We start from the raw sequence: 17,925 nt of genomic DNA, 5'->3' as shown, positions 1-17,925 counted from the left end.
ATGATAAGTGAACAAAGTGAGAATACCAACAAAGAGGAAGAAATGATTTAAAAAGAGAAATTCTGGACCTGAAAATAGAATAAATGAATTTGAAAATTCACTAGAAGGGTTCAAGAGCAGTTTGAGCAGAAAGAAGAAAGAATCAGTGAACTTAATTAAATCTTGGAGATTTGAAATTATTAAGTCTGGGGAGCAGAAAGAAAAAAGAAGGGGCTTATTCTACATCATCAAACACAGTAGCATATACACATGGGAGTCCCAGAAGGAGAAGAGAGACAGAAATGGGAGGAAAGGTTATTAGAAAAAACTTTCCAAGTTTAACAAAATATATGAATTTATAAATTCAAGGCACTTACAAACTTCAAGTAGGAAAACTCTAAGAGATCTACAGTAAGACACATTTTAATTAAACTGTCAAAAGACTAAAACAAAGACATAATCTTGAAAGCAGCGAGAGAGAGCAACTCATCACATAGAAAGGATTCTCCATACGATCATCTGTAGATTTCTCGGCAAAAACTTTGAGACTAGAAAGTACTGGGTTGATATATTTAAAGTGAGAAAAAACATCAACCAAGAATTCTATACCAAGAATTTTGTCCTTCAAAAATAGGAGAAAATAAGAAACTCACTGATAAATAAAAGATATGGGAGTTCATGACCAACAGATCTACCCTGCAGTAAATGCTAAAAACAATCCTTTACATTGACATTAAAGGACACTAGACAGTAAATTAAAGCCATATAAAGAGATAAAGATCTCTGGTAAAGGTAAATACATTGGCACATATAAAAAACAGAATTATTATAATTTTGATTTATGTTTCTGGAATTTGATACCTTTGACCATTTTCTTCTTGTATTTTTTCCCCACTTAGCTATTCCCCAAGATTATGCACTCTTTCCCATTGGCATGTGCACTAATGACTGGCTGATTCAGGGATACAAAAGACAGCTACCTTGCTTTGATTTGGGACCACTCTGAAAGGCCATCCTGTTCCAGAGCTCTAATGTGCATGAAGACCTCAGTTATATGTGAGCTACACTTACACATGAACTGCAACTTCTGCCCAGTCCTTCCCTCCTTATAGCACCTTGTCTGGCATATGTCAGATGTACTATTGATAGAACTTGCCTTTTACTCTAACGGTTTCAAAGAACACAAAAGATACTCATGTCTTAGATTCTGCTCTTGTTGCCTTTCCTCAAAAATGTATTTCTCTCTCCAGAATCTATTGAGTTGACAGTATCAATATCAGTGTCTACCATGATGGCCATCTATTTTCCTCAGCATCTGCCTATCACCTGTACCTCAAGTCATCAAGCTTCTCATATCTTAGAGTGTAATAGTGTCTTACTTTTTGGAGCCTTTTAGTGATGCTAAATTGCTCAAGGAACACATCCCCAGAGGTAATAGTCTCCTCTCCAGTCAAAATTTTGAAGGTAGTAGTTTTTCCAGCTCCATTGAATCCAAGCAATCCAAAGCACTCTCCCTTTTGGACTATAACAGAGATATTTTTCACAGCCAGAATGACTGGATACTTAAAATATATCTAAAAAAAGCCAGAAAACACAATATAGTAAAGAATATTTGAAAATTGTGTAAAAAAGCCAGGAAACACAATATGGTAAAGAATATTTGAAAATCAAATATAATGCATTTCTCTGATGTCTGTGGACCACTACTTCAGGCAGTTTCACAAGAACTCTTCTATTATCCTGGAAACATACACACAGATTCTGAAGAACCACAGCGTGTCTGGGACCCCAGTGACACGCTCTTGGGGATAAATGAAGCCAGCATATATTGGCCAGTGAATGATGTTACCTTTATGAGTTCCTTAATAAGCACTGCAGAATTCGGCAACTCCTGAGGCTGCTCCAGGATTCTCTGTCTTTCATTTTGTACATCTTCATCATCAGATTCTCCAGATAGTTCTTTGGATACTTTTTCCTATATTTTCAAAACAGTAATCAGAAAAGTAAATTCTATTTAGGTGTCTGGTCTAGAGTGGGTGTTTTCATGAAAGCTAAACTGGGAATAATCTCAAAGATGTTAATAAAGATTTTAGTAATTCCATGAAGTCTTTGAATATCACCTCAGCATCATGTACAACTTGACTAAGCTTTGAATAATAGTTTATCAGGACAATGATGAGGAGTAGGAAAAGTCATTGCACATAGAAATATTGTGAATTAATATGCTATAATATGTATTTAAATCTTTAAAGGAAATAATTTATTTTTTAAGTTTTTACTTAAATTCCAGTTAACATACAATGTAATATTAGTTTCAGGTGTACACTATTGTGACTCAATACTTCCATGCAACATCTGGCGCTCATCACAACAAGTGCACACCTAAATCCCCATCACCTGTTTAACCCATCGCCACACCCTCTTCCCCTCCAGTAACCAACAGTTTGTTCTCTATAGTTAAGAGTCTATTTCTTAGTTTGCCTTTTTCTCTCTTCCCCCATCTATGTTCACTTGTTTTGTTTCTTTTGTTTCTTTTTTTTCTTTTTGAGACAGAGAGAGACAGAGCACGAGTGAGGGAGGGGCAGAGAGAGAGGGAGACACAGAATCTGAAATAGGCTCTAGGATCTGAGCTGTCAGTATACAACCCGATGCGGGGCTCGAACCCTTGAACTGTGAGATCATGACCTGAACTGAAGTTGAGTCATCCAGGCACCCCACACTTGTTTTGTTTCTTAAATTCCACATGTGAATGAAATCATATGCTATTTGTTTTTAAAGACAGAATTTAAAGCATTCAGGGAAATGATTATATAACTTGGAACTTTACACAGGAAATCATCCCAGGAGGGTATGGAAATTCTAAAACACAGCCATGAATTTTAAATAATAAATAACTTTTTCCAAAATCAATCAGGAATAGAAGCAAGAAAATCAGCAAGGCTTAACTAGACTTTTCCTAAGAAATTCACTAAACCCTAGGACCTATATTTGCAGGATAAATATTACAAGATACATTGCTCTTTATTATTCTTGACTAGACCAAGTAGCTTCAGGAAACTGATCTCAAGATGGTAGAACAGAAATTTGGCCTAATTTTAAGGACTGTTTTGTCCAAGCAATCCAGAACATATTCATTTTTGTTTACACAAATTTAAAAAATTAGGATTACATAGCATGTTGCTTTTTCCAGAACTGGACACTTCAGGAAAAATTGCAGTCACAACTAGGATCAATCAAGTGTAATTTATTACAATTACAGTATGTCCAATACTGAAAGGCTAAAAAAGAACAACTCTTTCTTTATGAGGGAAAGGAAAAAATCAGTAGGACTTCACCCTGAAATATTTTGTGACTAACAGAATGTCAATTTGAGGAGATATGTGGACCTGGGCCCTAGTGAAACTAGTGATAATACTCTAAAAAATAATCATTTAAAGGCTTCAGAAATGATCCTAAGGGCATACAACAAATGAAGAAACATGTATTCAATAAATCTACTAAACTTGGTAAGAACAGTGAAATTCTGTGGCACTGGATCATAACCCACCCTCTTCCTCCCTTCCCACTGCTCAGAAAAGAACTTCACTTCAGGCAGGTGCAGCCGTGAACACAAAGATTCCTCTTCCCCCACCTTTACAAAGGCTCAAGTAAATTCCTGGGAGACACAGAATTAAGCATTTCTCATTTTGCAGAGGCTATGTTCTGAGTGAGTGTAATTGGGAATTTGGGGTTCCCTTCTTCCACCTATTCTCCACGCAGGAGTGGAGGATCCTCTGTCTTGGGGGTAGTGTGGAATATTGAACTCCAGTTCATTCTTAGGGCAGAGGCTTCATGCTGGGAGGGCTAAGCCAACAAGACCAGAGACTACTGTTCCCTACTGAGTACCCAGCTCCTGAAACAGTGATACCACTCAAGAAAGAAGCACACCACTGTTTCTGCCCTCATCTTTGTAGCCATTGCTCAGAAATTTTACCCAGGGGTAGAGCCATATATTGTAAAACAGAGAGCTCATATATTCTCCCCCATAGAACTGTCTTCATTTGAAACAGCATAGCCAAGTTCAAGCCTAAAGATACTCTCAAAACAATGGTGGTTTCTGTGTAAAGCAATTAAGAAAGGACTGGTAGTTCGTTAGAGATATAAATTAACCATAGGCTAGCTACTCTACTAGAAAGAATCAGGGAAAGAGACAGCTGTGAAGAGCCCTCCTGGGCTAAAACAAATCTTAAATACTGACCTCAAACTATTTCTGCAAAGAAGCCCAAATGTAAAGGCGCTATCAATAGAGCAATTTATGTGTTAGGAGAACATATTGTTGAGAGAAATACAAAAATCAGCCAGCAATTAGTGGAGCTTAACAGTTGGGTGTGGATATGGAAAGAGACAAAAAGAGACCTTCAAACTACTGTTATTCCACGGTTACTGCCCCCATGCCCAGGTCTGGATCCTTAGGAACAATAACAGAGGCTTCACACTACAAGGAAAATAGACTTCACAAAAACATCCCAGCCAGTCACTTAGACAAACTAGCAAATGACAAAAGTTCCCTAGGAAAGGACAGTTCCTAGAGAACCAATACATATTTATTATGTGTACATATTAAATATTCAGGAGTGCCTGGGTAGCTGAGTTGGTTGAGTGTCTGACTCTTGATTTCAGCTCAGGTCATGATCCCAGGATTCTGGGAGTGAGACCTGCATCAGGCTCCATGCTGAGTGTGGAGCCTGCTTAAGATTCTCTCTCTCTCCTCTCTCTCTCCCTCTCTCTCTCTCTCTCTCTCTCTCTCTCTCTCTCTCTCTCTCTCCCCCTCTGCCCTCCCACTCTCTTTCTCTAAAAAAGGCCTCTTTCTAAAATAAATAAGTAGATAAGTAAACAAACAAACAAAATATCCAGAGCTCAGCAAAAATTATAAGAGAAAGAGGAAACTGTGTTCCATACACAGAAAAAGAGCAAGCAATAGGAACTGCCTATGAAAATGACCAGATGTAAGATTTAAAAGACAAAGACTTTCAAAGTAGCCACTATACATATTTTCAAAAGAAGGAAACCATGCTTGAAGGGATAAAGGGAAGTATTATGACAATGTGTTTTTCAAATCAACATTAACGATAGCAAGATAAAAAAAATAGAATCAGGTTGAAGTTCTGGATGTGAAAAGTGTAATTAAAATGAACTCATAGGTCTAGCAGGAGAAACCTAATAGGGGACCATGGGAAGGGGAAAGGGGGAGGAAGAGCTGGGGAGAGTGAGTGAGGCAAATCAAGAGAGGCTTTTGAATACTGAGAACAAACTGAGGGCTGAGGAGGGAGGGGGGAAGGGGCAAGGGGTGATTGTTGTGGAGGGGGACACTTGCAAGGAAGAGCACTGTGTGTTATATGAAAACCAACTTGGTAACAAAGAATTTAAATTAAGAAAAATTAAAAAAAATAAAAATAAAGACTCACTAGAAGGGCTTAATAACAAATTTGATCTGTCAGAAAAAATGAATAAGGAAACTTGTAGATAGATACACAGCGAGTATGAAACCTGAAGCATGGAGAGAAAAACCAATCAAGAAAAATGAATAAAGCCTCAGAGAAATGTGGAATACCATTTAGTGCATCAATCTACACATAATGGGACTGTCAAATGGAAAAGAGAGAAGCAAGCAGAAAAATACTTAAAGAACTGGCTGAAACTCCCTAAATTTCATAAAAAACATTATATGTATCCATAGTATTGTACTTGAATACCAAGTACAATAAATACAAATAGATCTGTACACAGACATAGAAAAAATGCTGAATGCCAAAGGCAAGGAGAAAATCTTGAAATCATCAGGAGAAAAACATTTATCACTTATAAGAGATTCCCAACAAGAGTAATCCCTGACTAAAATCAACAGCACAAGAAACAACAGCTGTTGGCAAGCATGTGGAGAAAAAGAAACACATGTATACCCTTGGTGGGAATGCAGAGTAAAGTAGCCATTATGAAAAACAGTATGGAGGTTCCTCAAAATGTTAAAAATATAACTACCCTGTGATCCAATAATTGCACTACTAGGTATTTGCCCAAAGAATACAAAAACAGTGATTCAAAGGGATACATACACAGCTACATTTTTGTAGCATTTTTTATAATAGCCAAAATATGGAAAGATCAACTGAGGAATGGGTAAAGAAGTCTTTTTTTTTTAATTTTTTTAAATGTTTTATTTATTTTTGATACAGAGAGAGACAGAGCATGAGAGGGGAAGGGGCAGAGAGAGAAGGACACAAAACCGGAAGCAGGCTCCAGGCTCTGAGCTAGCTGTCAGCACAGAGCCTGACGCGGGGCTCGAACCCATGAACGTGAGATCTGACCTGAGCCGAAGTCGGAGGCCTAACCGACTGAGCCACCCAGGCGCCCCTAAAGAAGTCTTATATATGTATATAAAAATATATTTATATATAAAACTTTTATATATGTATGTATGCATATATATTTTATATGTATGTGCATAAATGTAACTTTTATATATGTACCTCTATATGGATAAATGGATAAAGAAGTTATATATATGTGTATATATATTACTCAGCTATAAAAAAGAATAGAATCTTGCCATTTGCAACAATATGGATGGAGCTGGAGAGTATAATGCTAATCGTAATAACTCAGTCAAAAAGACAAACACCATAACATTTCACTCATATGTGGAATTTAAGAAACACAATAAAGAAAAAAAAGGAGAGAAACAAACCAAGAAGCTGACGAAGAAGCTCTTAACTACAGAGAACCGATGGTTGTCAGAGGGGAAGTTGGTGGGGGCCGGGGTATGAGTGAAATAGGTGAAGGGGATTAAGAGTACACTTATCCGTTAAAGATACCTCAAGATAGGGGTGCCTGGGTGGCTCAGTCAGTTAAGTGTCCAACTCTTGATTTCGGTTCAGGTCATGATCTCACAGTTCGTAGGGTTGGGCTCTGCATTCATAGCGTGGGGCCTGCCTGGGATTTTCTCTCTCTGTCCCTATCTCTCTGCCCCTCCCCACCTGCATGCACAATCTCTAAAGAAAGAAAGAAAGAAAAGAAGAAAGGAAGAAAGGAAGAAAGGAAGGAAGGAATGAAGGAAGGAAGGAAATAAACATTAAAAAAGTACACTTATGAGCACTGAGTAATGCATAGAATGTTTTGAATCACTCTACTGTGCATCTGAAACTAATATAACATTTTATGTTAACTATACTGGAATTAAAATTTAAAACTTAATAAAAAAAGTAAAATATAAACATGTACAGGAAAAATGCAGTAATGTGAATTGCTTGATATTCATTACTTTGTTTATTAAACATGGCAATAAAACAAACAAGTATTTGAAAAAGAAAAGAAAGAATCTAATCATGGGAATAACCTTGCCATTCCCCGACTTATCCTAAGTAAATAATTGTGACTAGAGTTATGTGGATGATAGTCTTTTTAGTGGCATTATGCACAGCTATTAGTAAAGGCTGGAGTGGACAAGTTAAGGAGAGAGATAAGCTGCTGTAAGAATGAGTCTATGTCTGCTTCAATTCCGCTTTCCAAATCTCATGAGAATCTCTTTCCTTAAGAGCTCTAAACTGGGGGGCGCCTGGGTGGCTCAGTCGGGTGATTGTCAGACTTCTGCTCAGATCATGATCTCACAGTTCATGGATTCCAGCCTTGCGAAGGGCTCTGTGCTGACAGCTTAGAGCCTGTTTCCGATTCCGTGTGTCCCTCTCTCTCTGCCCCTCCCCTGCTCATGACTGTCTCTCTCTGCCTCACGAAAATCAATAATGTTAACAACAACAACAATAACAACAACTACAAACTGGACTAATACAGGGAAGGGGATTCTGGAAAATAAGCTTCTGGCTTAGCCAAGTCGGCATCATGCCTTAGTATATAATATTCAAACTGGTGGAAACCGAAGATAATGAGAAACTCTTAAATAAAACATTCATTTTTGTTTTTGTTTTTATTTGTTTGTATTTATTTTTGAGAGACAGAGAGAGACAGCGTGAGAAGGGGAGGGTCAGAGAGAGATGGAGACACAGAACCTGAAGCAGGCTCCAGACTCTGAGCTGTCAGCACAGAGCCCTACGCGGGGCTCAAACCCACAAACCATGAGATCACGACCTGAGTCGAAGCTGGACGCTTAACCGACTGAGCCACCCAGGCGCCCCTTAAATATAACATTCAAAGGAAAGCAGTGCATTACATAAAAGAGAAAGCGGTTTGAATGACTACCTCTTCTTATTTGAAATAAATCAGAAGATAAATGATATCACATGGAGGGTGCCCAGAAAAACAAACAAACCCCAACTATCAACCCAGACTTCTAATGAAAGCAAAAATATACTCCACAAATGAAGATAAAGATATTTTCAGATAAAATAAAACTAACAGAGTGCTTCACTAGTTCTTATATAAATGCTTAAGGAAGTTTTCAGTCTAAAGGAAAACCATCGCAGAGGGCAACCCAGGAAAGAATGAACAGCACCAGATGCTACATATCTAGGTGAATATGAAGTCATTTTTTTCTATTACTTAGTTTGAAATACGTAATGTTTTAAGTCAAAATATAGTATTATTTTTCATGGTTAATAACACAATGACATATATAGATGTAAGGCATACACCAACTATACCATTAAAAACTATAATGATAGTGAAGAATTGAAACGGACAATTATCATTTCACATTTTGAACATTTTACAATATTAACTCTAAACAGACTATAAAAAATGAACTATATGTTATTTTGTAAACCCTGCACCATTAAAGATAAGTATGGAAGTATAGCTAAAGAGCAAATTGAAAAATTAAAGTGGAATTCTAAATATATTCAAGTAACCCAAGGAAAAGCAAAAATGGGAAAGCAGTGGAACAACAATCTGAAGGGACAAACAGAACACTAATATTATATGTGGTAGATAGAACTAAAAACTTACCAATGAAGGGTTAAATGCTTTTATTGAAAAGGCAGAGATATCAGAATGGATAAAAAGTTAGGACATAACTATAAGCTGTTTACAGTGAGAATAAATAAATAATACAGTAAGAGTAAATAAATAGTGAAAATCAGTATGTAAAATGGCATACCAGGAGAAGGAAGTACAAGACTGAAGGTGCCATATTAATGTCACAGGAAATAGATTTTAAGACCAAAAATAATGGACTTAAGTAAGTCTATTACCAGAGATGTTATGTCATTACCAGTGATACTCCAGATTTTAATTAATCAGAAAGACATAAAATAATGTCTATTGGCTTAATGATTGAGATTCAAATATATTTTTAAAAATGACAGAATTAAAGGGAGAAATAAACCTATAACCAGAATTAGAGATTTTACACTTTCCTTAGCAATTGAAAAATAAGTCTGACAAAAATATATCAGTTAGAGACTAGGTGTATAGCAATCATATCAACTATCATAACCTATTTATAGAACATTACAACTAATAAATGCAAAGTACACATTTATTTCACATGCACATGGCACAATCCTGATTGATCACATGCTGAGCCACACAGCAATTAACAGTGGTTTAAAAAGGACGACAGAGTATGTTTTTCTAACCACAAAGAAATTAAACTAGGAATCAATAACAATATATCTAGAAACTTTCCAAATATTTTGACATTTATTTATAGACTTTTAAAGTAATCCATGGATAAAGAAATCATATAGGAAATATAAAAAATAAAGCATTTGAATGATAATGAAAATGTACAAAATCAAATTTTTTCAGGGTACATCTAGAGGACTCTTTACAGGGAAATGTTTTGCTTTAAATATTTGTATTATTAAAGAAGAGAGACCTAAAACCTGTAGTTTCAGTCTTTCCATTAAGAAACTAGAAGGAGAAAAGTAAGCCAAAAGCAAACAGCAGAAAGAAAAATTTTTAGAAGATAAAAGATAAAATATCAATGAAAGAGAAAATAGTCAACAATAAAGGAAATTAGTAAACACAAAATTTGGGGCTTTGAAATAATAAAAACAAATGCAGTTTATTGTAGGTAAATTAAACCTCAATAAAGTTTATTTAAGAAAACATATTTCTGTGAACACTGATTTTTCTTTTACCCATAACTGAGATAGTCATATATAGATACATGCTTTTCAGGCTTAATGTTCCCTTTTCTTGGAGTTATTCTTAAGGATCATGCTTAATTACTCACCTTCTTGAATGTCTTATAGATACCAAAGTAGACATATTGACTGAGAAATGTTCTTAGCTTCCACAAAGTAGTATCCAAAAAGAAAAGCAAGAAAAGGCAAATAAAGCCTGTGATACTCATTATAATCATGTACTTTCCAATCATTTTCTCTCCCAAAGAATAAACATTTTTTGCAGTATCTGAGAGAGAGAGAAAGAGATCTTAGTACAAAACACTGACACCGTGAACAAGGCCTGAGAAAACAGTAAATAAGAAATGTAGGGTAGAATCAAATACTGGGCTACACTGAGACAAGTAAACTATTTGGAGGGTGAGAAGTGATTATCCTGCGACACCCATATTCAACAATGAATTCTGAAGGCTAATTTCACGAATATAATGTATAGTACTCAAGTAAGCATATGAATATTAATTTATTTACTGATTTGCCTATTAATTATTACATGCCATGAAAAAATGCTTGAAGTCCTTTCAAAAGTGTGAAATCTTAAACTGTTAAGGAGAAGTAGGTATTAAAGTGCAAGTACTCTTGCAAAAGATAACATTTTGCTTTTAAAAGGTAAAAATGACCATTAGTGATACTTCTGGAACTGTCTTGAGAAGTTGAGTAAAAAGTCCAGAATTTCTATTATAAGAAAATTATATACTCTCCCTCCGTTAAAAAAAATCCAACATTTTAGAATGGTTTTATATTTACAAAAAAATTATAAAGACAATATAGAGAATTCCATATACTCTGCATGTGCTTTCCCTAATAGCAACATACAAAAGTCCTTGACATTTTCAGGATTCCTTTTTTTTTTTTAAACATAGTGTTCTTTTTTTGTTTGTTTGTTCTGTGAACGAGTCCAGAATCCTATACTACATTTAGTAGTCATGTTCCCTTTGGTTCCTCTTAGCTGTGACAGTTTCTCAGATTTTAGTTTTTTATGATATTGACAGTTTTGAGGAGTACTGGTCAGGTATTTTGTAGGACATCCCTCAATTGGGAACTGTCTAGTGGTTTCTTTTTCTCTTCTTCATTATTAGACTGGGATTATGGATTTGGGGGAGGAAACTCAGAAGTAAAAAGACATTTTTATTGCAACAACAACAAAACGTACACACTTGTCACTGTTAATGTTGACCTTGATCACCTGGTTGAGATTGTGTTTGTCAGCTTTCTCTGCTGTAAAGTTAATCCCTCCCCTCCCTTTCTGTACTCTCTATTCTCTGGAAGGAAGTAAAAATATACATCCCACAAATAAGGAGTGGGAAGTTATCCTCTTCCTACTAGAGGTTGGAATATCTACATTGATTGAAACTCTATGGAGAATTTTCTTCTATCCATTATTTATTTTTATCAAAATAGATTCACCTTATCAGTTTATAGTTTCAGTTACAAATCCAATCCTACCTTATTTTCTTGCTGAAATTGTTCCATGGTTAACAGCCATATTTTATATGTTTGCAATTGATGTATAGAAATGCAATTGAATGTCTTGTTTGTATTTATTTTGCATTAATCAACCACAATGTATTAGGCTTATAAAGCCTAATAATTTATCAGGGGATCCTTTGAGATTCCAGCTTAGACCATCAAATCTAGTATTATTTCACCTTTTCCATTCCTCGTACTTTAGAATATTAAAGAAGAAATACTTGATTCATACATATCATATGCTACATATGTATCAATTTAAAGCATAATATCATAATAGAATCTATGAACCCAGGATCCAAATTAAGAGTTTATAAAATAATTTTAAAATACTTATATGCTCCTTCATATTTTTCCATCTTCCACGGGTAACCACTATGATGAATTGTATTCTGCATTCCTGTTTTATTTAAATACAAGTAGATCATTTTATATATATATATATATACATATGCATATACATATGTATATATGAAATGTGTAAATATATAAAGTTGTATTGTAAGTAAGTGAAATTTTAATTCTTAAATATGAACTTTATAGGAATAGTATCATGCTCTGTGCTGTGTAGTCTACTGGAGTGTGTTTTCCCTGTGTTATCATCGAAAATTTTTTTTCAAACATAAAGCAAAATTGAAATACTAATAAAAGACCATTCCCTCCACCTAGTATCAACTACGTTAATGTTTAGCCATATTTGCTCCCCACATGTCACCCCACCACAGGTATATTTCTAAGTAATTCTGTGGTTCTTTAAATTTTATTTTCTAGTATCTGTTATTTTTATTTTTGTCTTGCCATACTAGCTTTATATGAATGTTGGTTATCTTTGTTGTAAATTGGGAATTTTCATGAACCATCAAAACAATAATTTCATGGAGTGGTGAGGAGTTTGGGCTGATTCCTTGGTTGCTTAGTTTATGAAAGGATATCTGTTGGCAGAGTGAAATGTAATTCTTTCATAAATGTCCTGCTGATGGTAGTGCGGTGGTGACGTGGATAGTTTTCCGATTGCCTGATAACCTTCTGTTTCCGCAGTACCGTCCATTATTGCTATATTTTCCTTATTTTTGCATATCATCAAGCTTCTAATGGATAATTCCATCTTCTAAGTTGTTTTTCTCAAAAATGGTGTCTTCCCAAGATGAGAATTTTATAAAAGTTATGCGAAATCAACTCACAGAAAAAAGAAGTTAAAAAAATCTAAGCAAGAAAAATACAAACTTTCTAAACTCCACTGAGATCCATCATTATCATGAAAAGGACACAGGCTGGCAAGAAATGGTTTAAGAATCCATCTTACGATGTTAGAAAATTAATCCCCCCAAATGGGAAATGTAGAAAATAATAAGGAACTTAAATTGATAATTTTGACAACAAACTTGCAATAAGAAGAATCAACAAAATGGAAAGCTTGTTTTTTTATTTTTGAGAGAAAGAGAAGAGAGACCAAGCAGGAGAGGGACAGAGAGGAAGAGAATCTTAAGCAGGCTCCATACCCAGCACAAAGTCAGATGTGACGCTTGATCTCATGGCTGTTGCATCATGACCTGAGCTGAAATCGAGTCAGACACGTGACTGACTGAGCTACCCAGGTGCCCTTGAAACTTGTTTCTTGAAAAGACTAAAATAATTGATAAAACTTTGGTAAGATTTATCAAGAAAAAATGTAGGTGGAAAAAATTCAGAATATCATAAATGAAAATGATAAGTTCTATAGAATTCACAAGTGTTAAAAAAATACCAGCAGATATTATAAACAAATTTACTCCATTTTGAAAATTTAGGTAGAATAAAAGGATTCTACAAAAACTCAGTTTCTCTCCCCAATTATTAATAGGACACCCAAATATATCCATCTTTATTTACAAAACATGATCAATAACTTTCATGTGTAATTATTCAGTCTAATATTTTTATTATTTAACATTAGAAAATCAGTTTTTGTAATTCAACAAAATATATAATTCAGTAAAACACAGAAATACTATTTGCCCACCTCAACAGAAGCTTAAATAAAACTGAACAGTTTTTATGATTTAAAAAAAATATTTACTAAACACAGGATAGAAAAAAAACTTTCTTAATTCAAAAACTAGGATCCCAGGGTGCCTGGGTGGCTCAGTCAGTTGAGCCTCTGACTTTGGCTCAGGTCAGATCTCATGTTCGTGGGTTCAAGCCTCGCATCGGGCTCTGTGCTGACAGCTAGCTCAGAGCCTGGAGCCTGCTTCCAGTTCTGTGTCTCCTTCTCTCTCTGCCCCTCCCCCTCTCATGCTCTGTCTCTCTCTGTATCAAAAATAAATTAAAAAAAATTTTTAAAAAGCCCCTAGGATCCCTTTGCATCTCAGTTCTGACTCATCAAAGCTGGGTGAAATAGGGCCTATAATCAGTATCAGGGATGATGTTCTCTCTGAAATTGGAGTGAAAGTGGATGTCCGGATCACTACTTTGATTATATCCAAATTATATGTCCTTAACAAAGCAGTAAAAGTAGTGTCTTTATTAGCAACTGCTTTGAGCATACCACTGAAAATGAAAAATAATCTATTCATAAGTTGTTAAAGTTAATAGAATAATTTAGGGAGTTTAATACAAAAAATGAGCTCTTTCAACTTTATTTCTCTGTATCAGCAAGAAACAATAAAAAATGATTCTTCAAAAGTGATACTGTTTATAACAGCATCAAAAGATAATGTAGGAATAGTGTTAACAACATATCTGTAATACCTTTAAACCAAGTAAATAGATGGATGGCTAAAACTAAATAAGCAAAGGAATGTACCAAGTTCATAGATTGTACAATCACAATTACAAAGATATTAAATCTCTCAAAATTGTTACATAGAATTAAAGCAATGTCAATAAAAGTCCTAGTAGATTCTAGGGTGCCTGCGTGGCTCAATCAGTTAAGTGTCTGACTCGATTTCAGCTCAGGTCATGATTCCAGTGTTGTGAGATCGAGTCCTATGATGGGCTCCACACTGGCTGTGGAGCCTGCTTAAGATTCTCTCTCTCTCTTTCCCTCTGTTCTTCCTTTGCTCGCACATGCATACATGAATACTCTCTTCCTCTCTCTAAGAAAAAAATAAAATAAAATTTGTTTAAATCCTACTAGATTTGTTTTTTGTATCTTAAAAAAAGGGAATTCTTTTTTTTTTAAGTTTATTTATTTATTTTGAGAGAGAGAGCACAAACAGGGGAGGACTGGAGAGAGAGGGAGAGAATCCCAAGCAGGCTCTGCACTGTCAGTGATCGTGAGATCAGATCATGAGATCATGACTTGAACCAAAATCAAGAGTTGAACACTTAACCGACTGAGCCACCCAGGTGTCCCCCACCCCCGAAAAAGGGAATTCTTAAATGCATAAGGAATTGCAAAATAAATATCAAGACATAGCCAAGTTCCAATGTCAACGCCTACCACAAAGCTAAAGTAATCATGATGGGGGTGATTCTGAAACAAGGACAGACATACAGATCAATGAAATACACTTGAGAGTTCAGAAATTAACCCATGCTTCTGAGGTCAACTGGTTTCAACAGGAGCACCATGTTAATTAAGTGGAGGAAATGAATAGTCTTTTTAACAAATGGTCCTGAAAGAACTGGATATCCATGTGTAGAAGAATCAAAGTTGGAACCCTGTCTCACACTATATACAGAAATCAACGAATAAAGGATCAAACACCCAACTGTAACAGCTAAAACTATAAACCTTCTAGGAAGAAACACTGAGTAAATCTCTGTGACCTCTGATTAGACAAGAGATACCTAAAGTATATATAAAAAAAGAATAAACTAGACTCCATCAAAATGGCACACTACTGTGTATTAAAGGACACTAGCTAGACAGTGAAATGATAGCTCTCAGAATGGGAGAAAATATTTACAACCCATATAAGAAGGGTCTATTTCCCAGAATATATAAAGACCAATTACCCAATTTCAAATGAGCAAAGAACTTGAATAGACATTTCTATGAAAAAGGTATACAAATTGACAACAGGCACATTAAAAGATGTTCAAAACTCACTGGTCATTAGAGAAATGCAGATTGAAACACGGTGTGATACAACTACATAACTCCTAGAGAGACTGTAATCAAAACAAATTGAAAATAACAATTGTTGTTTTGGATATGGAGAAACTGGAATGCTTCTGCATTACTGTATAAAACAGTCCCTGCTTCTACAGAGACTCAGTAATATGTGACTTTCCATGTCACTAGATTTTACATGAAATGTTTCTCTTCAATTTTATTTCCATCTCATCCCATCTGCTAAAGTGTATTGCCATACAGTTTACAGTTGTGAATACTGACCTTCCCTTTGAGGTCATCAACTACTACTCTAGGTAGGATCTGGTTTGCTACTAAGTATTCCCGTCCTTCTCATTCTGCCCACTTTCACCAAAATAAGATATTTCCAAAATTATCTAATAAATGATACAGTGCCACCATGAGGATTTCTTCTTCTTCCTTCCTTCCTTTTTTTCTTTTTCTTTCTTATTTTTTAATTTTTTAATTTTAGTAAGCTCCATGCCCAGCATGGCACCCAGTGCTTGGACTCATGACCCTACGATCAAGACCTGAGCTGATACCAGGAGTCAGATGCTTAACAAACTGAGCCACCCAGGCAGCACCACCATGGGGATTTCTACAGTTAAAGTAAATGTTCACTCTTTCTGAGGAATCAGCAACATTGTTCTCCTTTCTCTTACTCTCCTTTCTGGCTCTTTTCTCTATTGTACTGCTCTTTACCATCCAAATCACCACATCCTGACATTTATTTATTTATTTATTTTTATAGCATCTCTGTGCAGATACTATATTAGACACTGGAGAATGGGTTTTATCCATTTCTTCATATGAGTGTGGGTGCTTATGAGTGGTGAAAGTAGTTAGAAGTAACAAAAGTAAGTATCATACAAATTCTTCCCATGGAGATTCTTTCCCAAAGATGAAATGCATTATGCAATGAGGGAACATAGCTGTGAATCTCAGTTCTGGACCACAAAAGCTATGTGGCCTAGGGCACAATCACTTTCCTCAAAGTGAGTATAAAAACAAAACTTGAGGTTTTGACAATTTAAAATAATGTAGTTACTATGTGGTTGATTATTCGTTGCTCTTATGCTTACATCTGATGACTACTTTAAACTTAAGTTGGCTTTGTTTTTGAGGTTTTATTTTTACAAAGGCTTTCTTCCAGCCCTATAAAATGACTTATGTATTGAATATGTGTCCTGACTCTCTCCTTTGAAATAAGGGCTAATTCTCCACATGTCTCATAGGCTAAGCCTGAGACTAATTTTTTAGGCTTAGGGACTCCAAGAAAACTGTGAAAATTAATAAAGGGAAGCCTCACTAAGGTGGAATCAGGAGGCCAGCAGGCAGAACTCTCAAACCTTGCCACTTGTCAATTATAAGAATTGTCAATTGTACACCCATCAGAAGAATCCTTAATAGGAAAGAATCATAGATTGCAGGCCCCAACAACAACAAAAAAGTACATTGTATCTCCTATAAGAAACTGACCATCCCTGCAGCTGAGCCCATGAGAAACCATCATCACCCTGAACTCTTGCTTCTCTCCCCAATGGACCCCTCCCAATTTCCTCTTTCCTCCTAAATAATGCTCTTCTCTAAAATAATAATGTTTGTGAGACTTGCCTATGGTTTGCTGTAACTTGCTTGTCTTGTATTGCAATTCTCTCCCATTCCCCAATAAACCCATTTTTGCTGGAAACATTATTGGCAGTCTTTCCTTTAAGATTAATGATACTTACTTTCTTTACTGCAATTCAGGTAGACAGGAGGTTTATTTCCAGAGCACCATTTCTTTATCTGGTAGAAAGTAAAATAGTCATCGATGCACTTTGCAAGGTTGTAATTGGGAAAGAGCAGTAATAGATTAAGTATGAAGTCTCTGGTGGCTTTTGACATCTTATGTTGAACTTCTAAAAAGATGATAAAATTAGGTTATAGGAAATGAACTATCCTTAGGACAACAAATCTCCCAAGGGTGACTAAAACAGACTCGGGAATTAAAAAACAAATTATTATGTTTGAAGAATACTAATTACTACCCAAAAAGTTTGTTCTGGTCAACATCCAGCAACACAGTTGGTGTTGATAATTGCATAGTTCTGAAAAGTCTCTTTGGTGAAGTGGGTGTCAATGTGATATGATTTATTGGCACCTGATGTGGATAGGAAACCACTACTATTTTTTACATTTCTAATCCTAATTTATCAACTAAGGGAGTAAAGTAGAGGTCAGAGATATAGCTTAGAATTCAACAGTAGGGAAGAGATGAGGAAAATATGACATGTTTGAGAAGAGAAAAATCTTCAAGGG

General features: G+C 35.5%; 1 protein-coding gene across 1 annotated transcript in view; it reads right to left on the bottom strand.

Annotated features, from left to right (window-relative positions):
• LOC115300234 (ATP-binding cassette sub-family A member 3-like) overlaps positions 1-17,925 on the bottom strand; it is a 123,769-nt gene that overhangs the window by 15,048 nt on the left and 90,796 nt on the right. Inside the window, exons 22-25 of the mRNA XM_029949882.1 lie at positions 17,355-17,525; positions 10,148-10,326; positions 1,829-1,954; positions 1,359-1,553 (exon numbers count right to left, since the gene is read on the bottom strand). Of these exons, the coding sequence (XP_029805742.1) occupies positions 1,359-1,553; positions 1,829-1,954; positions 10,148-10,326; positions 17,355-17,525 (671 nt within the window). The remainder of the gene's footprint in view (positions 1-1,358; positions 1,554-1,828; positions 1,955-10,147; positions 10,327-17,354; positions 17,526-17,925) is intronic.

The sequence above is a fragment of the Suricata suricatta genome, chromosome 8, assembly GCF_006229205.1.
Source record: "Suricata suricatta isolate VVHF042 chromosome 8, meerkat_22Aug2017_6uvM2_HiC, whole genome shotgun sequence".
NCBI classification, from domain to species: Eukaryota; Metazoa; Chordata; class Mammalia; order Carnivora; family Herpestidae; genus Suricata; species Suricata suricatta.
The sequence above is the reverse complement of the archived record's forward strand: the minus strand, read 5'-3'. Positions and strand labels throughout refer to the sequence as shown.